This window comes from Cydia strobilella, chromosome 2 (genome assembly GCF_947568885.1).
Source record: "Cydia strobilella chromosome 2, ilCydStro3.1, whole genome shotgun sequence".
NCBI lineage: Eukaryota > Metazoa > Arthropoda > Insecta > Lepidoptera > Tortricidae > Cydia > Cydia strobilella.
Window position 1 is genome coordinate 27,365,938 of NC_086042.1, and position 27,256 is coordinate 27,393,193.

Genomic DNA, 27,256 nt, shown 5'->3' on the forward strand with positions numbered 1-27,256 from the left:
CAATGGCCAGTGATAAACATTTACTGCCTATCACATTTTAGTTACCTGCTTTTATTTCAGGCCTGTCCGATTCTGCGAAGCCATCGTTGGAACTCTGCCCCGAGCTGAAGCTGGCAGGCGAGCTTCTGTTACTAGAGTCCTTATCCCTCCCATACTCTATCATACTCCCGCTAGGCTGTCGCAGAAAGTTCTGGAACACGACAGGATTCGAATTCACCATTTTGTCTGGCTTCTTCAGAAGCTCTTCGATGGAGTAAGGGTTTTTCTTCTTCTCTTTTTCATGCGGCGTTTTTCTCTCTTCTTCCGTCTCTGGTTTATCTCTGCTATCGTCGCTTGCTTCTACAGAAATGTGCTCAGAATTCTCGGATTTGACTTCATCTGGATTGATCCTGGTTAAGAGATCGTTGTGCAGATTAATGGCGTATGGTGAGAAGTTTTTCGAGTCTGGATGGTAGGGGATCATAATCCTCGGCCATGGAGATATGGGGTAGGGTTTCAAGAGGCCTTGGGCTTGGACCTGGTTGGCTAGGAGCCAGGAGGTAGCGAGCCGCCTGTCGTAGAGCGACTCCGAGGGTTGAGGGGGCGGGATTCTGACTGCAGTGTGCGCGAAGTACGGCGTGTTCTGAGATGGCATAGATGGTGGTAGGTTCTTCAATGACATGTAATCCATGACGTTTTGAGGTTCTGATGGCGGGTAGGAATCTGAAAAGGAAAATAAATAATTATTAATCGGTAATGCTCTCAAAATGGAGAATGTCATTATTTTAAAATTGGACATCATGGACTAATAAAAATGAAAGTGTATATTTTTCGCATTATAGCGCATTCCCCGTTCTATCCTAAAAAAAGTCAAGAGAAAGCACGGCTTGCAACACCGGACTATCAGATTATCGTCTTTGTATACCCCTTACATCTTAAAACCAAGTCATTTTCGATCTCATCTATATATGTATAATCTATAAATATTGTTATTTTAATGGATTAAAGCAATACAGTTAGTTGAAACAAAACGGGGCACTCAAATTCTATGAACATCTTAACCTAATTAAAGCCTACTAATTTAGTCGACATTTTATGGTTCCCGACAATCTGTTTTCCTATAATTAAATAGACATAGTTGTGCATGTCGCAGTCGCACCTGGTGCCGAGAATTTACGTCCGTTGTGAAGTTGTTTTGACGTTACTTGCTTTTATTTTGGTGTTGAAATACGATTATAGTTGGTTAATGTGTAAATTCCTGTCGCTTACATTATAAGTAGATTTGATAAGAAGTTGACTTAATTGAATTAATCATGGTTACAATTTATATTTCGTAATGGTGTATTTAGGCGGAAGGGACGATTTCACTTTGATCAGGTACTTGATGAACCGACCTTTTGAATCTTTAAAAGTATTTTATTTTATTTATTTAAACTTTATTGCACAAAAGAACAACCTAATGTACAAAAGGCGAACTTAATGCCATGACGAGGCATTCTCTCTACCAGTCAACCTTAAAGCAAAGCAGAAAAGATTGTATTAGGGAATTGAAAACCGGCAAGAAGTGTCTGAGCCTGTTAAGTACATGAAGAGTGCCAGTAACCTTCCGACTGATCTTGGCAACCTGCGGTCTCCATCTCAGAGTGGAGTCCAAGTGCACTCCCAGGTCCTTCACACTCGGGCTAAAAGGAATGGGGGGGTGCTATTGTACTACACCGGCCTAAGACTCGACAGCAGTCCGTCGCCGACAAACGGCGGAAATGGAAATCGGGTGTCGTGTAACTCACGGTAGCCGGGCATACACTCGTGACTATTGGAACAAATGAAGTAATAGGCGAGATAGTGGATACGTAAAACGAACTGTATTCAGCGTGGCGTATCGAATAAGGCTATGCTTTATGACAGGGGCCCGAACTATGTCCCGTGGGCTGGATCCGGCCCAGCCACGAGCCCGTTGAAGGCGCTTAGGCGCTGGATCTTCTTTACCACAGTAGAGGTCGCCACTTGCTGAAAAGAAAGGAATGTTTAATATTTGTTACCGCTCCTGCCTTCATTCTCGCTCCACGCCATCCTACTGTTCCTGAGGATCCGGTTCACAGACGACACAGGGGGTATGGAGTGGGGTTCACACGCGCGCGAACATGCCAGCGTTCATCTGCTCCAGGCGTAGGTTTTCCTACACCAATGTAGGGGTCACTTGCTGAAAAGAAAGGAATGTTTAATACTACTTACCACTCCTGCCTTCATCCTCGCTCCACGCCAGCCCGCTGTTCCTCAGGATTCGGTTCACAGAAGACACAGACGGTATGGAGTGTGGTTCGCAGACGCGCGCGCTCAGCAGCCGCTCGCGGATTTCCCACGCAAACATGCCAGGGTTTTCTTGCTTCAGGCGCAGGATCTTCTTGACCACGGTCGGGGTCGCGACTTGCTGGAAAAGAAAGGGAGTTTTAGGATATAGCTTTAAAACTAAGCATTTGAGTTAATTAATACGTTTCATCTTATAATCATCTTATATTTTTTCTGGCAGTCGCGTTGTATCAATGAAAACTATAACTCTATCATGGCGTTGTATCTATGTAACAAGATGTTGTTTGGTTTTATCAAATTGATTGTTAGAGTTATAGATGTGGCGAAATGTAAGAAAAATTCGCGCGCATTTGATAGATGCCACTGTACGTCATTGTCACGTCATTGTAGATTACGCGGTAACTCTGGTTATCGAGAGATTACGTATTACTATACGTTTGGGTACCAAATATACGGTAAATCTCAGCGCCATCTTCTTTGACTTGTGTAGTACGAATAGGTTTGTTGAATAAAAAAAACCGGACAAGTGCAAGTCGGACTCCCCACCGAGGGTTCCGTACTTTTGTATTTGTTGTTATAGCGGCTACAGAAATACATCATCTGTGAAAATTTGAACTTCTACCACGGCTCATGAGATACAGCCTGGTGACAGATAGACAGGCCGACGGACTGAGAGACGGGCAGACGAATAGACAGAGAGACCCCACGCTAGCGTCTTTTGAGCATCGCCGTCTATAGTAAACCCAAACCAAACGGACGACCGCGGTCGTAAAATTTCTCATTCACGCTCGCATGGTCGAAATTAGGGTGCGAGAGATAGAGATATGATCCCAGTCGTCCGTTTGGTTTGGGTCTACTATAGTCAGTTCAGTGCTATGAAAAATGGCGTGGCCCTGTGTTCTAAAATTCGTAAGAAATAGTGTTCATACTACTGCATGCTTCAACGTTGGTTCTTTTTACTGCATAGCGGTATTATCCTTTAATGACAATGTAATAATCCCATTTGTCCATAATGTATGTTTGATGCGCAGCTTTGTTTTTTGTGTGCGGATAATTATTTATTTATTGCAGATTGCTTCCTGGTTGCACTTAGTGTAGGTTGTCGAGGGCGAGAGTACTCGCTTGTAATATATTTATAATATAATGTTATCAACTCTGACATCTTGAGTCAGTAGGTAAACGGCGTTTAAGTTAAAAGGTAAGGAACTCTGTCTGAAAGTTAGTTTGAAGCTAAACTGCTAAGTAACAAAATCCTCCTCCTCTGGAGTTGCAGGCGTACATAGGCTACGGAGACTGCTTAACATCAGGCGGGCCGTATGCTTGTTTGCCACCGACGTAGTATTAAAAAAAAAGTAGTACTAGATAAACATTGATTTTTGGCATGTAAAAGTCCCCGGCAAGCTCATTCGAATTTCACCTTCCCATACAAACGGAGTTTCGTTCTCATTTTAAAACTTCGTGTTGGATTCTAATGAAACTTTGGACATGCAATGGCATGAGGTATATCTAGGTCTTTAATTAGTTTACATAGCTCCAGTTTATAAAACAAACGAAATAGAGCAAAAACAAGTTTTGTATGAAAACTTAAATTCGCTGTATTTTTTGGGTTCCGTACCCAAAGGGTAAAAACGGGACCCTATTACTAAGACTCGTCTGTCTGTCTGTCCGTCTGTCACCAGGCTGTATCTCACGAACCGTGATAGCTAGACAGTTGGAATTTTCAGAGATGATGTATTTCTGTTGCCGCTATAACAACAAATACTAAAAACAGAATAAAAACAATTTTACGTAGGTATGCGCCGACTGTACCTAATAAGTGTATACGCGTTTGACCAATAAAGAGGGTGGTGGGAGGAGTGTTATTTTATATACTACATCGGTGACAAACAAGCATACAGCCCGCCTGATGGTAGCCTATATGGACGCCAACTCCAGAGACATGCACGATGCCGACCCTAACACCCCGCACCCTCGTTGAGCTCTGGCAACCTTACTCACCGGCAGGAACACAACACTATGAGTAGCCGAATTTGCTCATAAAACTGTATCTTGTTGGCCACCCAGCCAACTTACAGATACGAATTACTTGCAAAATGTCAGCGTATAAAAACTGGGCAAAGATGCATGGGGTATCATTCACACCAAACAAAACAAAGAAGAACACATAATGATCGAAATCCTTCCGTTACGTTTAATCACAAGGCACCTGTATTTACGACTCGAACAATAATCGAAAGGCTTAAAACAAATAGAACCGTATTGTTAACGACATAAAGGCTTATTTAAATACGTATGTCTTAATTTAGTATGGTATGATATCCGTGGTGATCTAAAAATAAAATAATAACCGGACTGCCTTCCCGACAGTTTCATCTTTGAATAGTCGGTTTCCGTCAACCTTGCAATCCCTATTATAATTCCTCGATATAGGAATCATAGCGTTTTAAATTTTGCTCACACGCAACTGGCACATATGTACTTGTTAATGTGTAAATTGCGTAGTCAGATTTGGAAATTTCCTTTATATTTTGTAAATTTTTCCTTCATAATTAGTAAGTAAGAAAAAAAAACAATTTACTTACAATGCATGTGAATGACGCGTAAATTCTGGAAAATTCAATTTAAAAAAGTGATAGAATAGAAGCATGCCTGATGACGCAAATTCAACTTTATCCAGCAATTTTTTGGCGCCGTTCTAATCCTAATCAATACCATAGAGTAACTTATACTAGAGCGGTACTGTCATAGTAAATTTTGTAACCCCAGTAAATTCACTGCCATCTGTCGACACACTTTAAAACTAAAAATGAAGATTTATAAAAATACTATAGAATGTATTTAAATATAGATAAATGATTTTTTTTATTTGCATTAATTATTTTTATGATTTTGACCCATGTTCTTTCACTGATATGCGTTAAAATTGTTAAATAAAAACGAAACCGTCAACGCCACCTATACGACTGTAGTCCGAAACTAGTAGCGCCCTCTGAACGAGAATCAAATTTTCTTGATTTTCGAGGCACGTTTTTTCCTTAGACTGCATCTATTACGGAGTTATATCTATCTTTGTCAATACGTTTTCAACATCATTCTGACGTGACATTCTCAAACGCGGTGCGCAACGCGTATACAGTAGCATTCCCTCACCGCTCACCGCGCAGGCGCGCACGTCACGGCGCCGTTCACCGTTTTTGCGCCGCACATCCATCATACCTTGACACATCCAATATCGCTTTTTGCACCGAGATGGCGTAACTGTCCGCAAACGCGTGGACGATTAGTGATTCTTATTACGGATTTCTATTAGACTTTCCACCTTGATGGGGTGAGAGATAATTCGCAGGGCGTGCGACTTTACTATAATGACTATAATGATACATTGATTCGATATTAATTCTAGAGGTTTCTCTGCTAATGTGGCAGGTGTTTTGGTCTATAGTCTAGTTTACGGTGTGCGTAATTATGAATGAATTAGTGGCGATGTCAACGGGATACTTTGGGATTCAGCTGCTGGCCCGTGCCAACTATTTAGATTAACGGGTAACGTAATTAGGAGTTGGTATGGATAAAATAAATAAATTGTTAACATACTTAAATACTTACCGGATTAGGAAGAATTTCATATTTTTTTTGCGAAGGGGTGGTAGCAGTTACATGCATGTTACATATCAAGAAAGTTAATTTACTCAAAAACTAAGGTAAAATAATTATTATGTTTGGTACTGACCACGTCAATCTTTGAAATCTCTCAAAATCTTCGATCCAAATATTCACGTGTCAGCTCGAATCCACTCGAATCTAGAACTTCCTCTTAGCTTTTACAGTTTTGCCGCAGGAAGTGGTGCCATTCTTCCGTTTAAAATGCTGCTTTTTTCCGCGCCTTTTTGTAGTGACAGTAGTTGGCCAGAAACATTTTACCCTGTTCTCGATAATGCGTAATCCCCAGTCAAGTTACTTAGACTGCCTATCATGTTGCGGAGTAAATGACCATGAGATGAAACGGTTTTTTGCTGTCATCTGTTATACTTTAACGCAGATGAAAGTTAGACTACAGTTTCACATCACACGCGGAGCTTTGCGACATATGTTGTAAAACTTAAACTGATGTACCTAGGCACATATACAGGGTGGCTAAAAAATAATTGCATAGTGCATTCCCGTTACCAAGGAGGTTTTGGGATTATACTGAGCAACTTACACTATAGGTATGCGACCACGAAATCAAGAAATATTTTTTCCCCTCACTAGCTCGGAAAGTTGTCTTTTATCCTTTAAAACAAGCGGGGAAAATCGCATTTTATGCACTAGTGGGGAAAGTAATTTGACCTTGGATGGAGCGTGTTTAAGTAGCTTGACAGATAACAAAACGTAAAACGCTCATAATAATGGTTCGTTCGATATTAATTATCATTAAACAAATGGTTTGAGAATCTAATAAAAAATACCAAATTTAGCTTTATTTAATGGTTTTATGTCATAAACCTTAAAGTTCCATAAGAAACGTTTGTTTTTAATAATGATGTTAAATATAATTCTGAACGCACAAGTTGAGTCGATGCAATTTCAAAACGCATCATTGACTTTTCATACGTCAGAAATGTCAACATTGTCAACAAAATTTTTACTTAATAACTTCTCAGTCATAGTGAAATTGATGGTAATGAGCATGCAGATGCCTGTGCTAAACAGGCGATTGAAATTGGTTGCTCTTCCTCTTATTCTAAGTGCTATATGCAGGACCTCCGCAACTCTGCTAAAGCAGATCTTGTCAGACAGTGGACTGAAGAGTGGGAGATAACTAGCAAATCCACTGGCAATCGCTATTATAGGATCCAACCGAATATTCTTGTCAGACCTTGGTTTTTCAAATACCATAAGATTCACAAGTCAGTTACCTCCTCTATTATTCGTCTTCGACTTGGCCACAATACTTCCCCTGCTTGGCTAGCTAAAATCCATATTCTAGATCATTCATTATGTGAATGCGGCCTGGAGGAAGGCACTCTTGATCACATCTTCTTCAACTGTCCAAATACTCATGCCAGTTTTTATGATTTTCTTCCTGACTATATTCAACGTCCTGTTAACATAAACCATATCCTTACTTTGGTTAACACTACCTTTGTTTATGTCCTTGCTAAGTTTATGAAAGATTTTAATATCAAGCTTTAGCTCCTTTTAAAAGTTTTTACCTGTTTGTTTTCCCAAACTTTCCTGTAATGTTCTTTTTAAAAAAAAAAAAAAAAAACCTGATCCTGGCAGTCGGCTCATTACTTTCTATAGTTTCTATTGGTTTTTCTGGCCGTCCATTTTTTCTATTTTTATTCCTATAGTAGTTTAGATTCTTCAACCGATCAAGCATCTACACGGACTGGATCAAGTTCTGATACTGAAATTCTGCTCCCACAACCTTGATGCTGGCAAAATTGTCCCAATGGACAGATGCCATAAGAACCAAAAACTGAACTGAACTTCTCACGTAGGACTTCCGGTTCGAGCGCCATCTTGATAGTTAGCATCGTGATTAATTACTTTGTTTTTTGCTTATTAATATTGTTTAAAGTGTAATATCGATAGCTTATTATACAGTAAACTAATGTGGTAGTGTGCAGTGAATGGAGAATTAATTTTGAAGCGCGTTTAACCACCATCTTGGAGTCAACGGCCGGTAGTCCACGTGCTTCTTGTAAAGACTAGCTATCGATTTACAAGAGCTAACAAATCACCGTACACTGTCTTGTACAACCGTACAATTTTTGTCGTTTGTAAACCTCTCAATACCTTGATACTGGCGAAATAGTCCCACTGGGCTGAAGCCATAATTTTAAAAGAAGAAGAAGAACTTCTCACGTAAAAATACAGAATTTCCAGAGTTTTTGTTATACGAGTAATATCGTAAAAAATGAGTGATTCCGGTGATAAAGATGATCTAACGCCTGTGGATGTTGCACTTTCCTCGCTATAGTGAGGTGAAAAGTTTTGTGTTACACACGGGCGCAAATGTATTTTACTTCTCGTGCGTTGAAACACTCGCGGGTAAAATACAACTTTGCACCCTTGTATAACAAATAACTATTTTACCTTCCCATAGAAAATGGACCAGCCAAATTTTTTTTCTCCATTTCGGGGTTGGTCCCATAGTAAAAGTTGTTTATAATCCCAAAACCTCCCTGGCAACGGGATTTTTTTTAGCCACCGTGTATGTTTCGTCTTTAAATTCTAACATGCTGTGCTATATTATATACTTTAATGGAAAATGGTTTGTAATATGAAATTTACTAAAATATTATTTTATGAGAGCGGAAAAATGGATGTCAGCATTCAGCAATGTACCGTATGAACATCAATTTAAGGATCTTAACAATTTACTGCAACAAACGACAGAAGCGCAGCTATACCTAGTTATAATGAAAGGTATACCTTATGGATGGTATAGAAAGGATGCCAATCTCTTATGGCAGAATTGTTGCAAAAGTGACCGCTTTCAGCTTTAAATAATAGTTCCTAATCTCTTCGGTGGCGCTAGTTAGGCTCTGGGACATAAGTATAACATGAACCAACAAATAACCCGACCAAATTACGTAGGTTGTTTTTAGTAGTATTTCGGTGTATGGTGGCGCCGCCTAATTACTGTTTTTTGATGGACACTTTTCATACATAGAGATTTGGCTCCTTTATATAGTCTCCATGGTATACCTGTTAATGAGGGCTAACGCGTATGAATTCGCCGCTAGGGGCGCTAGTGTAGATGGTGGTCTTTTCCATTATGGATGGTATAGAAAGGATCGCAATCTCTTATGGCAGAATTGTTATAAAAGTGACCGCGTTAAGCTTTAAATAATAGTTCCTAATCTCTCCGGTGGCGCTAGTTAGGTTCTGGGACATGAGTATAACATGAACCATATAACGCAACAAATAACCCGACCAAATTACGTAGGTTGTTTTTGGTAGTATTTCGGTGTATGGTGGCGCCGCCTAATTACTGTTTTTTGATGGACACTTTTCATACATAGATTTGGCTCCTTTATACAGTCTCCATGTTTTCCATAGTTCGAAATGTCAAATGTCACTTCAATGACTGACAGCTGTTCTTTAGTCTTTCGGACCTCCATCAACAGAGGCGCCAACTGGTGAGCAAAAAAACGATAGCCCTTATTGCTGCCTCGTTTTAATAGATCGATGCGTTTCTATCACTCACAAGTTAAGTAACATGTCGTTATTGTTACGTCTGTAAATTGCAACAAGTAGTAACTATATGGCTTGAGCCACTGTACCCGGTTATTTTCTACCGACTGTTCGCTGCTTGACCCTATCAAAGACCTATAAGATGAATACAGTCTAAAGAAAAAATGTTCCTCGGAAATAAAGAAAAAATGATTCCCGGACAGACGGCGCCTATACCTTTGGCCTATTCTCGGCTAGATGACGTTGACGGTTTCGTTCGTTATTTAACAATTTTAACACATATCGGTGAAAGAACATGGGTCAAAATCATATAAAAATAATAAATACAAATAAAAAAAAACATTTATTCATATACATAAATCATACATATATGCATTTTTTGGTATTTTTATACATTTTCATTTTTAGTTTTAATCGTGTGTCAATAGATGGCAGGAAATTTACTGTGACCACAAATTTAGGTACCATGACACCAGTAATCCTTCTTTGACCCTACCTAATCCCTATCAGAATTATCAGACCTTTACTTGTTTGTTCGCATTGTTACTAAACAGGAAATAAACGTAAGAAAACTCGAGAAGTACTTATAATTTTATTAAAAACCGACAGAATTATTAAAAAAAAACGTTCCGTTGCAACCGTTTCCTTCATCCCAACTATCATCTGTTTGATTGAATTTATGGAATCGAGATTAAAAATCAATTACACCTATTTTTTGCCGCGAAAACGCTTCCTCGCACGCATGCGTGCTTTTAAAACATAATTACGGTACGCTTAAGTAGTCTGTCAAAGTTAATGTGTAAATAGTAGCCTTCGGGATTAGGTGTGGTAAAGTATCCCTTTTCGAGCAAAGGCGTCAATTTTGGCGGGAAACTAATAATTACGCCATTAGACGCTCAATCGATATCCTATTGAGCGCACAATTTTAGCGCCATATTTTTTCTTTTTTCAATCGAAGGGCGCGTTCACGGGGTAATCTATAATTATTTTTGATGCGTTCGAAATGCATGTCATAATATTTTGTAAGACTTGAGGATTTCTATTGTGTGGAAGTTGAACGATTAAAAATTACTTTCTTATATTAGTCTAGTATTAAGTATTTAAAAGGTTTACCACACATATATATCGCGCTAGTTTTCGTCCACTTGATGAAATTTGAATATAAATTTGGACTTATTGCAATTCTTAATGTCTAAATAATATATCTATCTACACACAACTTTGGGAACAAATCAAATTACTTTATTAAATATTTTTAATTTCCGGCCTTCACCACTTCACACCGCTTCGTCACTTTTTCTTTAATATATATGACATCTATTTCAGTTAATATCTTCATAAAAATTATATTTCGCAATTCGCAAGAAACAAATTAAAAATGAAATAAGTATATTATTTGCTAATCCGCCAAGTGGACGAAAACTACCGCAATGACCATTGTAGTACATTTTTATTATACCTCTACAGCGGGTTTAGCACGGTAGCATTTTTATCGCCTGTCACCATGCCTGTCACGTTCTAACAAGTAGGTAAGTGCGACAGTGACAGGCATAGTGACTAGTGACAGGTGATAAAAATGCAACCATGCTGACACCGCAGGTCACGAAAAGAAATCCGGAGCATTTTAAGAAGAAATTTGTTAAATTTATCATATATAAAAATTTATATTGCACATAAATCGCTCTATTTATTTCTCTACCCTCAAATTTATGTAGAACGTTACGATAATGCCCAGAGATTCAGGAAAAGTGTCTCAAAGAGCATAATTCGAACTAATGATAGTTTGACCAATTTATTTTATTTCCTCGACTCAAAATATAGCATCACACAAAAATAGTATGCAATAAAGATGCTTATCAAAATTAGATTTAGTGTCGGAATTTTAATTACAGTCCCGTATCTTTACAGCACTTCATGTCCACAGGTAATATTGGTGTATTAAGTCCGTGCGAACTCACAGGTGGCCCCAGTAATGACTTAGTATGCCGGCTTTACCCATTACTCGGTGGTGAGCGATGAGCGTACTGTCCACAAAACTGATTGTTTTTATGCCTTATTCCAAGGGTATTAAAGTCTAAATGTGATCAGGTAATTGTTGCTGTTGGTATTAGGACGTATTATTGTGTATTATGATCGATATGGCTACTGGATTTTGTAATTTTTGGCCGGTAATCTGGATGATAATAATGTTTTTGGGAAACGTCACGTGTGGTAAAGCCAAATAAAAAAAACCGGCCAAGTGCGAGTCGGGCTCGCGCATGAAGGGTTCCGTACCATTACGCAAAAAAACGGCAAAAAAAATACGTTTGTTGTATGGGAGCCCCACTTAAATATTAATTTTTCCAGAGCGTATCATAATATTGAGCTTACTGTAGGACTTAGTCAATTTGTGTAATAATGTCCTATAATATTTATTTATTTGTTTACTACAGGATAAAAAATATGTCTGCTAAATACAAAATTAACTAAGCGAACTGAATATTTAATATTTTAATAAAACGGGAAATTTGCCACCCATCCAGACGGTTTCATATACCTATAAGTACTTAGCAAGAAAGCCGCTCTCCTAGGGATATAATCGTAAACGTATAATTTAGATGCGTAGCCATAAGTAAGAAGTTTAGAGCCGGCTTACGCTTATACGACTGTACTTGAATGACACGTCGAAGCACTTCGCAATACTTAAATATTTTAATCAGTATATAAACTTTTAGGTGGCTGAACCTCATCATGGGAGAGGATAAAGCTCACAGCATGGATATTTATGTTAGGTAGAAGATATAACATATAATAGAAATGTAAAGATCTCATTAATGTTATGTTGTGAACTTATGAATGTTACGTGTATGTTGTGTTCATGTGTGAGCCTATTGTGTCCCAATGCTGGGTAAAGGCCTCCCCCCTCTCATGATGTTAAATTTATATATATGGGATATATTATGTAATATTATAGTATTAAGTTACGTGCTCAATTTGCAGTGCCCTTACAGGGTTCATAGCTAGATCACCATTTTAATGTAAGACCTTATTGTACCTATGAAAGCAATAAATTACTGATTACTGACTATATAAAGGAGCCAAATCTCTATGTATGAAAAGTGTCCATCAAAAAACAGTAATTAGGCGGCGCCACCATACACCGAAATACTACCAAAAACAACCTACGTAACTTGGTCGGGTTATTAGTTGCCTTATATGGTTCATGTTATACTCATGTCCCAGAGCCTTACTAGCGCCACCGGAGAGATTAGGAACTATTATTTAAAGCTGAAAGCGGTCACTTTTGCAACAATTCTGCCATAAGAGATTGGCATCCTTTCTATACCATCCATAGCTCACAGACTATGTCGGTTGGGCGATCTTGAGAGAATGGATGAAGATCGGAATGTGAAAAGAGCATACCTGGGCCGCCCAGCAGGAAGATCCTATCGGACGCCCCAGGTATCGCTGGTGCGACATAAAAGTGGCGCTGTCTTGTGTCGGAGGCCAAGTCTCAGTTTGGGTCGCTGAGCCAACGGAGTAAGTAAGTATATAAAATGTTGATATGCTTGTTACTATTCTCAAACTTTCGCCTCAAATGATCGTGAAACTTGTCGGGATGTACAGTCAGCAATACTATTCGCTTAGCACCTTTGCATACAAACTTTTAGTAGTAGTAGTAGTAGTATATCACTTTATTGTACAAAACAAAAATTGTTAACATGAAATTCATATAAATTTAGGTACAAAGGCGAGCTTATCCCTATAAGGGATTTCTTCCAGCTAACCTTCGAGTAAATGAGTGGAAAATTCGAATTAGATAGATAGACAAACTTACAGAACGTACAATAATATTTAAAAAGGAAAACTACAATATTAACGTCTACGAATAACTAAAATACATCAATAGCATTATGCAATAAAATAAATATGTACTAGCATACATAAATATATAGTACTAAATAAATATTAAATAAATAAATAAATATAAATATATATATATATATATATATATATAATATATAAATAAAAAATATATATTAGCATATTAGCACTCAACCAAATCACAGTTCGTGGGAAAGCCAAAGCTTTTTCAGATTAACTTTTATGCAGGGGGTGGGGGGGGTACCTTTTCTCTGCAGCTGACTGTACAAAGGTTGATATTGGGCTATAGGGGTGCGCGTCAGTTGACGTCTTTGGCGGTCAAAAGGTTAAAACGATTCTCTTTAAAACAAAAAGATGTGTTCGTATAGTTTTGGCCTATCTATCTACCACTATAAGGTGATCAGTGGGCCTACCGCGAACCACGTTCGACGTGTTGCCTCCCTGTCACACTTATGTACGTATGAATTTACAAGTGCGACAAACGACGGATATGATGGTTGTTCTTGTCTACGTGACAGCGTGATAAAACTGTGTCCGTCACTTTGTATCCCGCGGTGTTAAAAAGTGACAGTTATTTTATCAGGTGGATAAAACCATCCATAATACGCCTGCTGTTCTAAGCTTCATCATTAGTTATGCTAAGCGTCTTAAACCGTCCCAGAAGCACAGGATCCTCTTCTTCTCTGGGCAGGCTTATCAAAGTTACTCGTATCTGGGTATATCGAGCATTTTAGCCTCTACAGAAGAAACATGTCATGATACTGAGCAAACGAAAAATTGAATTTTAAGACCTTAATAGTCACTTGCACGTTCCAGGAGTTAAATTAAATTAACTCGGAGTTAAATTTTTCGTTTCGCTCACTATCATAACATGTTTCTTTTGTAATCCTTTATGTATGGCACCTTTGACCTAATCGAGCTTGTCAATATACTGCTTATCAAGCTTTGCGACTGCGTCCTAACCGGAGAGATAAACTGGGCATATCTGCTATAATTTCCAATATGTTTTATGAAGCAGCTTTACGGTATTAAAGCGAGTAATAATATTGACAGTGTAATCCGGAGAACTCGTAAACGGCGTATTATCGGTGCAAATCCGAAAATCCGCCGATCGCCTGCCAATCGGCCGGCTTTTGTGGCGGCTAGTCGCGAGGTTTAGTCTGCCATGATGATATAATTCTGTGATAGGCACATAATATACTGCAGTCTAGATATTCGACTTTTATTCGTTACAGCTTGTGAATCCTGTAGAGCAACTGGATCTTCAGGTTTTTTTTTATTTTTATTTTTTTTATTATAAACTAATCGGCGATTGGCCCTAGTCACACCTGATGGAAAGTGAAGACAGGGCCTAAGATGGAGCTCACCGGTTCAGTAACAGCCTATTCACTCTTGTTTTAAAGAGACCGAGGTCATATTGATCAGGGAATACAGATACATACAGGTATTTGCGAATGAAGTGAATTTGAATTCAACGCGGGCGATTTTTTGCTTTAACTTAACAGTTGTAATTGGTATTTTAATGCCCGTGCGTGTGTGCGTTACATGCACGTGGGGTTCGGGCGGAGTACGTCAGTTTCTGAGTATGTCACTTTCTGAGTAAGTAAGTCACTTTCTGAGTACGTCACTTTCTGAGTATGTCACTTTCTGAGTAAGTCACTTTCTGAGTACGTCACTTTTTTAGTACCATCGTCCACACTGTTAACTGACAGACTGTTACTCAGAAAGTGACATACTTAGAAAGTGACGTACTCCGCCCGAACCGCACGTCGGCATTGTAATATACAGAATTACAGATCCTTATGGGAGTCGGCCGGTCGGCACACCGCTTGCGTGACGTGTGCATGCACGGCTCCAACATTTTAGCGCAAGCGCACGTGCACGCTGCACGCATACGCACACATGCAGCCGGTGCGGTGTGGCCTTTGGCCTTTAAGGGCCCTTACGATTCAATGTGCGGCGAGCCGCCGGTATTTATAGTCAATATATTCTTTATTCAAATAGGCCTAGCAACAAGCACTTTCAAATTGTCAAGTTTTAAATATTACCTTAATTTAAATATCAGAGCAATTTATTGATGCAGTTATTATTATTCTTAAAAACATTGAATTATTATAGATATGTCAAACTTAATAATAAGAATTCACAAAAGGATCGTCAAACACCAGTTTTTTTTTATAAAAATAACAGTTATTGTTTCGTAAGTCGGACCCGACTGTCACCATAAAGTTGCACTATGTTTATTGCACAAGCTGCGACAGCTATGGTCGACTATTGTTTTAAGTTTAAAGTTCCAGTAATGTTATAATTGTATTAGTTTATTAGGTTCCATTTCTGTCTTAAGTAAAAGGAGTATTGTTTATTTTATAGTGTAATTTAGCGTAGACTCTTATCGTACCGTTAGCGAGAGAAAGTGGGGATGTAGCAAAGGATGAATCCAGTATCTTTTTTTATTTTTCTTTCGTTGTTTTAGGTAGTACAAATATATAACACAAGTTACCTCGACGGCGTCTATTTTGGAGCAAAGACGCCGAGCGGTCCAGCCGCTTTACGCGGTTTCCTCGCGGTTGGCTGCCATAGCGGCCAGCCGCTGTAACAACCGCGTCAGGCGGCTGACCGCTCAAACGAACCGCATTAGCGGCCGGCTAGTGCGTAAGGGGCCTAAGGTACAATAATAGCAAATAATAGTATAGAAATAATTAAATATAAGTAGTTGAAGAACAAGTTAGAGACCTGAAATTGAGTTTCGCCTCTGACCGACATCGCGTTTCGGAAGTTGCTTATAATACATTGCGCTAATAAAAAAGGACGAATTCTTTGATTTCCAGTATTTTCGTAACAGGAATTTATCTTCCAAAAACTATAAAATCGCGGACTTAATATCCAACATTCTCTGCCAGTAAACCATGGTCACTGTCAATAAATGAAACTATAAATAATTCAGAAGCGAATCTGGTAAAAATGGCCAGTTATTGTCGAATGCTGAAACTCGTCAAAAATGTCCATTGTCCGGGTGCTCACAAAACCAACATTTCGGACAGTTTTGAGCCTATACAGAATATAATTATGAGAGTAATGTTTTTCGAATATACGTAGTCAGCTGCAGTATTAATATGGCAGCAAGGAAAAGGAAAGTTTGGTCACGGTGGAAGGGTTTGAATCCTTTTTTTGATGATTATATATTGAGGCATTTTCTATGAAAAGGGACCTTTTTGTCGATGGCGCTTACGCCGCACAACATCGCGCGGCATTGTATTTATATCGGAGCATCGTTTATGTCGGGTAGGTGCAGTTTCCCATGTGGGTGCACAAAATAATAAAAATACAGTGAAATATGTATTTATATTTCATTTTATTTTATAAGTACATATAAGTATTGCAAGTTGAGACTTGAGACCACACATAAAACAAAATTTCACGATTCTCCTAAAAAATTGACATGAAACGAAAATGTTTTAAGGGTTCCATGCAAAAAAATTAATAAATGGTCACATCGCTATTATAACATTTTTTTTAGGTAATATTTGCGTGTAATTTATTAAATTTGCCTCTTTCAAAATCGTGACTTACCTTACCTATAAGTAAATACTCAAAATCCAGCCAAGTTAGCTCGAAACACGTGAAACTGACTATATTTTTTATCATTACAATTCCTCGCATCCCTTCCACACGTGTGGTTATTAAGGCCTCCACAGATAACGCGGCGATAGGTGACGGCGGGTGACAGGTGCTCGCCTTTCCCATGACCCGACTTGACCAATCGCACCATTACTGTTACAAATTACCCGATCCTACCCGCGATTGTGGAAACCGACCTAATTATTTGAAAATGTCGCGTTCGATTTGACGGGTTGTTTGAAGTTTCAATAAAGTTTTTGTAGGTAGTTTTTGTTAGTTTGATTTCTGTTCTAACATAGTTAACATAGACTATGAGTTTTCATCAAGTTGTCGATATAATGGATAATTGAACGTTTACTACCGCAGATTTCAGAGCAAAGATCACAATTGTTTGATAGAAAACACCAATCGTAATTTCAATAATGTATGGAAATAGTCACCGGACTTTTCGTAGCATTTGGCGTTTGTCGATGTACAATCGAGTTCATAAATATGTATACATTTTTTCACCTTATTGCAATGGATTAAGGTGAAGAAATGTATACATATTTATGAACTCGACTGTACGATTGTCATATTGGCTAGGCTCTCAGATGTGATTATCCACTTAATAATGATCAAGTCTATCATATATTGTAAATCGGGAGGAGCCCTCCCATTTACAGCCAATTAAGACTTCTATAGTTAAATTCAAATAGAATGCTTGTATCAAACACAGTTCTGTAAAATCAGGCAGAACCATTGACATTAAAATTAGAATTTTTAATTCAATTACATCTACGGTGGTCCTCAAAATAGTTTAAAATTATTCAAATGGCATAGCGTGTCCACCTGTGTGTGACCCCATGTTAATTATTTCATGAAAACAACAATTACAATTCATGCGCTTCAGTGTTGCCATTGCTTATGTAATTAAACATTGCTAGTATTGCTATTGAATATTTCATATCCACGTCATATTAGTTGACAGAGCTGTTAATGTCTCTTTGGCATGTCATGGCGGACGATGCTTATCAGAAAGTTTTCAATAATATAGGAATATTTTTTAACCCTTTCATGTTCATAGCGCATGATATATTTGCCATGCGCTTAACCATAAACAAGCCATCGGAATCATTAATCAAACAACTACTGGAAGCGAATATAAAATCTTATTAAAACTTCTCTAATGTTTAAATAATTGCCAACTTCATAACTAGAAATAATATGTTAATCTTTGATCCTTAAACATCATAATTATCTATTTTATAACAAATAAGCGATAAATAAAACGAACGCACATTTATTTCCCTTATCCTATCGAATGTCAATCTTTAAAAAAAAACAATAGTAAAAATTTCCGACCTTGTTTTTGGATTCCGAACGCGAGATCTAATAAAGATAACGTAAAAGAGCGTTCTGAAGCCGCGTTCAGGTAGAAGTTCACCCCCGTTGTATTAACATGTTATTAGGATAAATTGTCGCGTTCCGTCCGGAAATTGGGGGCAATTCGGAACGTGTGGGGATGGCATTTAATTGGCGCGGTTCCGTGTACGTTGTGTTTGGATAATCGTCAACCATGTTCTGAGTTGTCGTTTTATAATCGACATGGACTAATTATGGTGGTTATTATGTTTTGTTTCATGCCGGCGTTAATATTTAATAGGTATTGTGAACTTTGTATGTTCATACTTACAATAGGTACTTACATTGTTTCGTAGTTAATTTTCAAATACAGCACAAGATACGTCAGTGCCATAGAGAAAACTTTTAGAATGTTTCCATCTCTTCTATGTAACTGTTGTACATCAGTTTGTTTTATTTTATTTTAAATCTTCTTTACTACGACATAAAGTATTTTTTGCATATCCAATGTGCATGATTTGCCAATGTAATGAGATAAGAGTATAATTCACACACTGGCGAGGGAATTTCTCGAGTGCGTGAAAGCCTTCTAATTGGCCATACTGGAGCGAACCTTCGGTCAAATTCATATTAACAAGTAAAATAAGTATATACCAACTTCGCATACTGTACTTTATGAAACTGTAAAAATAGCAAATTGGAGAATACAAGATTTATTAAAAAAAATGGAGGTACAATTTTCGATAAATGCATGTTTTTCGTAGGTATATTAGAAAACAAATATTCCTCAAATAACATTTATTTTAGACGTGTAATTAGTAATAATGTTTTGTACAATTGGTTTTAAGGATATTGAATTAATTTAGAAGTCAATATTTTAAATATTGTTTTCCCGAGGGGCTACAGTATGGGCTTCTTCAAAAAAGGAGTGTACAGGTTTTTTCACCACACTAACTCGGAAAGGCTATCTTTGTACTTCAAAAACTGATAAGAAAGTTGCATTTTATCCACATGTGACGCAAATTTTGAGTTGTTTGCTCATGTTGGGTGATAGAATTGACTTTTAAGCGATGATTTTGAATGATAAATATTTAATAAATTTAATTTTAATTTGATTTGTAATGTCTTACAGTTAGTATTTTCCTCGCGGTGGTGTGGTGAAAAATTGTTTTACCCGGGAGCAAAGTTTGCTTAACCCTCGTGCCTTGAAACCCTCGCAACGCTCAAGATACCACTTTTCGAACCACTCGCTACGCTCCTTACGCGTTTTTTTTATACCACGTCGGTGGCAATCAAGCATACGGCCCGCCTGATGGTAAGCAGTTACCGTAGCCTATGGACGCCTGCAACACCGGAGAACGCGCGTTGCCGACCCTTTAAAATATATTATCTGTTGGTAATCCTATATTAAATTAAATTACCCCATTTTAGAAACATTGATTCAGTAGTTTAGCCATAAAAAGGCTACAGATGAAAATAATTTTACGTAATTTTCTATTATGTCCTTAGCCAAATTCCCACAACTTAACTACAAACTTAACAGCAAAGTGGAAGGAAGTGGAAATCAAGAAACAAATAAAGAACACTAATTTGTACCTATTAATAAAGCTAATAAAGCAAAGCGGTGCAAATACGCCAAATTATAGAACTGTGAAAGTTGAGTTCAATGGTGTACCGCCCACAGGCCATAAAGACGCGGAGGAGCTGTGGCGGCTCCACTAATTATGCCCATTTGACCATAAACTGTGGCCATCGATCATAAAGGCCATAACTCTTGGCCGTAAAACGGATAGCGTACATATGTAGATTGGGGTTTGAGGCGTGCAAATACGGTGTTTTGATAAGTGACCATAATCGTTTTGGTGATTCGGAGATCGACCGTGCAGTCTGCGTCTTTACCTAATTGCGCTTTGTTTTGTTTGGAGGTCGATAAACTTATCCGGATGAGTATAGAATACCTATCGGATATTTTCCAATGAATACTAAAATTGAGGGGGAAAACTGGTTTAGTTTTTGATCACATGATAAAATAATTTAAATATATTGTTTCCTTATAATAACAAAATTCGAACCAAAACCTTCTAGGCATTATATTTACATTTTATTCTTGATTAAAAAAGCAAATTTTATGATCGATTAATCACTTAATAACAGAATAAGTAATGTAGAATTAACAGTAAAGCTTACTACCAATTGAATTAATAACTACTTGGAAAAAAATTATTAACATATTCCAGCATAAATAACATTTTTAATTTTAATTTTCCCTTTAAAATAACATGGTATAATCATATACATATTATACATAGTTTGAAGATCAAAGACACACCGATCTTTTACACTAAGCCTCGTACACTAACCATTACAACTACGCTGTTACTTTCGTGCTAAGCAACAGTTAAAGTTTAATTGTTCCGGGAATAGAGGGTCAATTATTATCAAGTGGCACCGGTTTATTAAAGCTTCTGAACCGATCACCGATCATCTAGAAAAACCGTGATACGGCTTAACAAAATTATACATGCCACATTAGAACTTGCGTAGCTTCAGCTTCATACTACTAAACTACGTGTAGTGTTTGACGCCGCGAGAAAACCTGCAAAGCTAACTTTGTATTGGTTTTATATTCGTATGGATTTGTTAATTACTGTGAAGCTCAGGATTTTCGCCATTAGAACAGGAGTAACGGTAAATATTTGGAGTTCGCGTGTTTTCTCACGTTGTGAAATTAGTTTCGGTCGGATTTTGTTTTAATTGCGATACACATACGGATTTCGCTATGGTTGATCGACGAATTCATTAGAAACGTTTAGCTTTTTTTGAAATCAATTTCGCTTGTAGATTTTTATTCGTAACATAAAACAAAGCTTAGCAACAAGAATAAAATCGGTTGAAAAATACGCGCAAAGGCGGCAAAACTAATCACAGTAGCGTTGAGGTACTTAATTATAACTTCTCATTTATTGCCATTTATAACTTAAATAAGTTTTTCAAAACTTACTTAAGTGAAGAACTTGCTTAAGTCACTCAAGTTACTCACTTAAGTGAAAAACTTACTTAAGTTATAAATGGCAATGATCATGATCGATTGGCTTATCCTCCAAAGTTCTTATCCTATGGTCGTCCTCCCAAATGTGGGTAAATTGCACCGTTTGCACCATGCTTTAAGGTGTTTTACATATTTACATTGCTATACTCGTAGTCTCATTCTGAAGTCGTGTACACACAAATATTTTATCGGAAAATCGTTTGATTGGACAATTATCGAATTCATCGGGCCTTGAGCATAGGTCACTCGCCGAAAGGTTTGTCCGACATATGACATTGCAATCGATTTTGATGAGTTCAGTTTTGATTCGATTCGGTCTGAGATTCGATCCGGATTTATTCTGCCAGTGTTTTGTGCAATTAGGCAAGGGACTGTGTTTGCGGTTTGATTTTGTGTTTATTTTAAAAACTTTGTAATTTATATGCTGTCACACCGCTAGCCAAACTTTTACCAGTTTAGATTTTTTTCTACTCTTTATAGGATTGACCAAAAATGCGTTGGCAAAAAAATTTACTGAGCATACCTATCGTTGATAATTTTAAGAAACGTTTGCTTAAATAGATAATTCCGGTTCCCTTCTTCTCTTCTTCTTCGTCTTTGCCTTTATCCCATTATTTGGGGTCGGCTCTCCTCGTTCTCATGCGCCAGGACCGTCTGTCCTGGGTTGTCTGTGGATTTAATTGGGCTCGTTCTAAATCCTTTGACACAGTGGACCACCAAGTAGCAGGCCGGCGTCCTGGTCCTCTTTTGGTTTCCTGAAGGGCCAATCCCGGAAGGGCAAATCCGGTTCGGTTCCCTATTGTGTTGCATAAAGTTTTTTGACATATTTTTGTATTGCATAATGTTACTTGGCAGAAATGTCGTTTGGCAGAATTACCTTTCGCATACTGCTTTTCGTATAATATTACTTTACAGAATTTCTTTTTGCATAATATTATTTGGCAGAAAACCCTAACCTAACCCACTTAGAAAATTCTGCCCAATGAATATTATGCGAAATGACGATTATGGCAAGTATATGTTTATTCGAAAGTATCTTTCGACTAAAATGTTTCTGCGATACGTGTTATGCGAAGTGTATTTCTGACAAATAATATTCTGCCAGATGAGGGTAACCCAGATAATTCCATATTTAGGTACTTATTTCAATGTTAACAAAGATGTGTTACGATACATTTGGCCACTTTAGTCGTCACTACTTATTTGATGCTGACTGTTCCTTTGAGCATATTCGTTTACTCTTTCCTTTACCCGTGTTATCCCTTTTATGTTTTGTCTTTTACAGTAGATTTTTAAACTTCTTCCACCTTCTTCTTTTCCTAACCTAATGTCGGAACTTTCGCAAGTAGGTACGTTAATTCATTTAAGGGCAATATATGGTCCCCACATAATGGGCGTTGTTGGGATTTTGCTGATATGTCACACAAGAATAAGAGTTGTCTTTGACTTCAAAATATGTATGTAAAATTTAAAAAATAAATGAATCATACTCCTAAGTGCTAACTCGATGCTGCAACAGTGCATGCACGACCAAGAATGTGCTTTAAAATGTATGATATACATGATGATGACGATGATATCATGTCATTGGCTCATTCGACACGACCGCAATCCGACCGGCATTCGATCCAGCAATCGACACTTGATTAGCGGTCAATTAAGCATTTCCATAAAAATAACAGCGCAATAAAAGTATTCGGTGATTTGGTAGTATTTTGTTGTAATCAATTTTTGACGTCGGCGTTCGTTTGAGTCGGAATGGTAGTTTTATATGCGTACCGAATTCGGCGAGGCCGCGTTGAATACGCTTACTGGAGAAGGCTTCTGGGTTCCCGAGGACTGGTGGCTCGTTTCGTAACATGTAGGTTTAGGAACTGTTTTACTTTGACTTTACTTCTCATTGACACGACGAGAATGTTTTGGTGGATAAGAAAATCCGAAAATGTATATGAGAAAAAAATTGCAATGCGGATTTCAGCTAATTTTGGTAATTGAAAATATGTCATCTAATTACAAAATGTTTTTTTTTTATAACATAAATAATTATTTTATTTCTTTTAACATAGTTTAATTTAACATTGATTTAATTTTCAAGTACCTAGTCATATTTAATGTTAATTTAGTTTTTATTTAGGTTTCTGTGTTTTTTAAATTGAACTAATTTATCGATATCAAGAAAAGCATTATATGTTTACAGAATAATATTATTAATTATTTACGCATTAAGGTATCATATTATATCAATTAAATAGAAGAGTTTAAATTATTCTTAAAAAAATCCATCCATACGCGAAATTGTTAAAACTATAACTAAAACTCTGGGGAAAAACTATAATATAGCCGATCAAACAAAGGAAAAAGGCGCGAAATTAAAAATTTCTAACAGACGGAGAGAATCATACTATCATACTATCTTTGCCTTACACTAGTACTAGCACCCAAAAGAAAAGCATGAGTATAGTTTTTTTTGTTCGTATTTACTGACAATTTGTTGTAACCAAATATAAAATATTTGACTTTTATGGTAGTTTTTATAAAAACACTGGCCACTCAAAAACAAGATGCCACTAAAAACCAAAACCCTACGGAACCGCAGCTCCCAGTCACCGCATTTCTCGCCTCCCAGCCGTGTCGAAAGGCGTCTCAGAACTCAGAAGCCTAAAGCCGGGTCATTTTATAGTTTATAATTAGTATAATTACAGCCATTGCCGATTCGGCCGGCCGACGGTTGCATTGTTGATTTTGATGCTCTGCGTTATGTGAGTTGCGTGAGTTAGATCCATTGGATCCAGGTGGCGGAGGAGATAATTTGTTGATATCGTTTTGGAGATATGAGTAGAAATTTAATTTGCTAGGCAGTGCATTTACTATTGATTGACACTGAGAAAAAAAAACCGGCCAAGTGCAAGTCGGACTCGCGCACGAAGGGTTCCGTACCATGACGCAAAAAATGGCATAAAAAATCACGTTTGTTGTATGGGAGCCCCACTTAAATATTTATTTTATTCTATTTTTAGTATTTGTTGTTATAGTGGCAACAGAAATACATCATCTGTGAAAATTTCAACTGTCTAACTATCACGGTTCATGAGATACAGCCTGGTGACAGACAGACGGACAGCGGAGTCTTAGTAATAGGGTCCCGTTTTTACCCTTTGGATACGGAACCCTAAAAACTTTTGCGGGTTTATAATTAACTATCGATCTTTTCAAGACTTTATTGAACATAACAGTTGCTAAGTTGTGTACTTGATTGTATATTATATATTATCGAAGATCTTTCAGTAAACTGAGAAAATACCTAAACCCAGCTTATTTTGGGTTTGAGCCAAAAAATATTTTTTTGATAGTGCTGAATCGAGGTAACCTCTTTAATTTTGCATTGGAGGTAACTTTACGAATGTATAAAACAATCATCATCATCTACTCAGCCTATAGACTTCGATTGCTGGACAAAGGTCTCCCTCAAGGATCTCCACAACGAACGGTTATTCGCTGCTCTCAACCAACGGTTTCCCGCGACTTTAACCAGATCGTCGGTCCATCTAGTCTGGGGCCTTCCCACGCTGCGTCTTCCGGTACGTGGTCACCACTCGAGAACCTTTCTGCCCCACCTTTCTGTCTCATAAAACAATATTCTCCTTTAATTATTTTAATGATTCAAAATAATTGTTTTACAACATGACTGCAATCGTATCTAGATAGAAAGTGGATTGCAATGATCTGAAGTGGACGATTGCATTCCAATTTAATTACTTATTGTTTGATCATGCCGATATCACGTCACAGTTATATGTCAAGTCAATTTAAATACCGCTTATGACATCACCCTTAACATCGGTCTAAAATTTTAATTTTTTATGTAATAAAAACATTTCAATTTATGCAATATTCCGCACCTTGTCATAAGTCCGTCTATTTGTACAAAAGGTTCTCCGCGTGAAAATCTTGCTTGGATACGTTACTAAGCCAGAACAGCAGTTGGCGGCTGTTCCAGGTTCGCCATGATCATACTTCCTACTTGGTCTTACTGCCCTTGGAGCCTCCTCTAAGGCTGCCCGTCTCGTAGAACCGTAATAGGGTCTTTTCAATTTAAATTTTTTTCAATTTCAATTTATTTAAAATAAAATACAATTTTACAGGACTAGCCTAAGTCATTACATTTCTATATCTAGGTTCGATTATAAATAATAATAATTAAAAAAAAAACAATAATAATAAATTTATGGACTGAGTACATAAAGATCATGTCAAAGATACATTAAATCATTTCAATAATTAGGTCAGTGACTCGCATATTTTTATACAATCCCTCTCAATAACCTTCCAGCCGTCCGCAAACAAATCGCAGGAGTGTTGCACAGCACCGAGCTTATTGAGCGTGTTCATCGCTCGGCAAACGGGCGAGTTGCGGGTCCGGGACAAATAGTCGACATGCCTCGCCAAGTAACTCGGGGCAATCCAGGCGACCACGCAGGATACGAAGCACGGTTATCAGCTGGTCGAACAGTCTGCGCGTCGCTAGTGCGTTGTATCCTAGCGTGCCCTGCAAGTAAGCTGTCGGATACATGAAAGGATAGTACCCGTACAGTTTCTTGAAGAGAGTACGCAGAAAACATTTCTGAACCTTCTCTAGCATTAACATGTAGGTTGTCTCGTATGGACTCCACACGCACGAGCTTGCTTCCAGTCTGGATCGCACCAGAGCAGAGTATAGAACTTTAAAGACACCTACATGCGTAAAGTCTTTGCAGATACGTGTAACAAACCCCAAGCGTTTAAACCCTTCTTTAACCAGCGACCGTACATGGTCATGAAATGTAAGACCTGGATCAAAGAGCACCCCCAGGTCCTTCATAGAATGAGTGCGGGATAGAGACTCGCAATCAATGAGGTAGTTCGAGAAAATTCCTTGCCTAGCCCGGGTGAAACTCACACGCAGCCATGGGTTAGGTACAAGTAGCTAATGTTAAGCTGTATGGCAATGACGCAAGCATGATGTCCTAGCGCTATGACTGTTATGTACTCACCTTGGTTTAACTTTCGCCTATGGAGCCTAATGCTCCCTGTGTTTTAGAACTGCGTAAAGATCTTAAACACGCAGCCATGGGACACCAGCAATTGTCTGCTGATGCCAACAAGAACTTTACTAACCTTTGTTTTACTTCCGCCTATGGAGCCAGGTCTAATGCTACCCGTCTCATAGAACCGCGTGAGGATCTTGGACACGCAGCCATGTGACACTAACAGCTGTCTACTGATGTCACAGGGCAGCACACTCATGATCGCAAACATCACGATGGTCTAGCACAAGAACTTTACTAACCTTGGTTTTACCTCCACCGATGGAGCCAGGTCTAATGCTGCCCGTCTCACAGAACCGCGTGAGGATCTTGGACACGCAGCCATGTGACACTAACAACTGTCTACTGATGTCACAGGGCACCACACTCATGATCGCAAACATCACGATGGTCTAGCACAAGAACTTTACTAACCTTTGTTTTACTTCCGCCGATGGAGCCAGGTCTAATGCTGCCCGTCTCATAGAACCGCGTGAGGATCTTGGACACGCAGCCATGTGACACTAACAGCTGTCTACTGATGTCACAGGGCACCACACTCATGATCGCAAACATCACGATGGTCTAGCACAAGAACTTTACTAACCTTTGTTTTACTTCCGCCGATGGAGCCAGGTCTAATGCTGCCCGTCTCATAGAACCGCGTGAGGATCTTGGACACGCAGCCATGTGACACTAACAGCTGTCTACTGATGTCACAGGGCCGCACGCCCATGATGGCGAGCTCCACGATGCGCTTGCGCACCACGTCGGGCAGCGGTCGCCCGTTGACGAATACGCCGCCGAGCTGGTTGACGCCCGCTTGCCCTGTGGACATCGTCAT

The 27,256-nt window shown here is 38.3% G+C and overlaps 1 protein-coding gene across 1 annotated transcript; it reads right to left on the bottom strand.

The window, feature by feature from the left end:
* Positions 1-27,256, bottom strand: LOC134751563 (uncharacterized). The gene is made up of 4 exons (XM_063687021.1): positions 27,020-27,256; positions 26,504-26,653; positions 2,212-2,407; positions 1-702 (listed from the first exon to the last, which is right to left on the bottom strand). Exons 1-4 carry the CDS (start codon positions 27,254-27,256, stop codon positions 38-40), a joined length of 1,248 nt encoding a protein of 415 aa, XP_063543091.1. The 3' UTR covers positions 1-37.

Coding starts and splice junctions, on each gene's coding strand:
- LOC134751563 (XM_063687021.1), bottom strand. CDS start 27,256: ATGACGATGTCCACAGGGCAAGCGGGCGTCAACCAGCTCGGCGGCGTA. Junction 26,654..27,019: donor TCGGCGGAAGTAAAACAAAG/GTTAGTAAAGTT, acceptor TTCTTGTGCTAG/ACCATCGTGATGTTTGCGAT. Junction 703..2,211: donor CGAGGATGAAGGCAGGAGTG/GTAAGTAGTATT, acceptor TTTCCTTTTCAG/ATTCCTACCCGCCATCAGAA.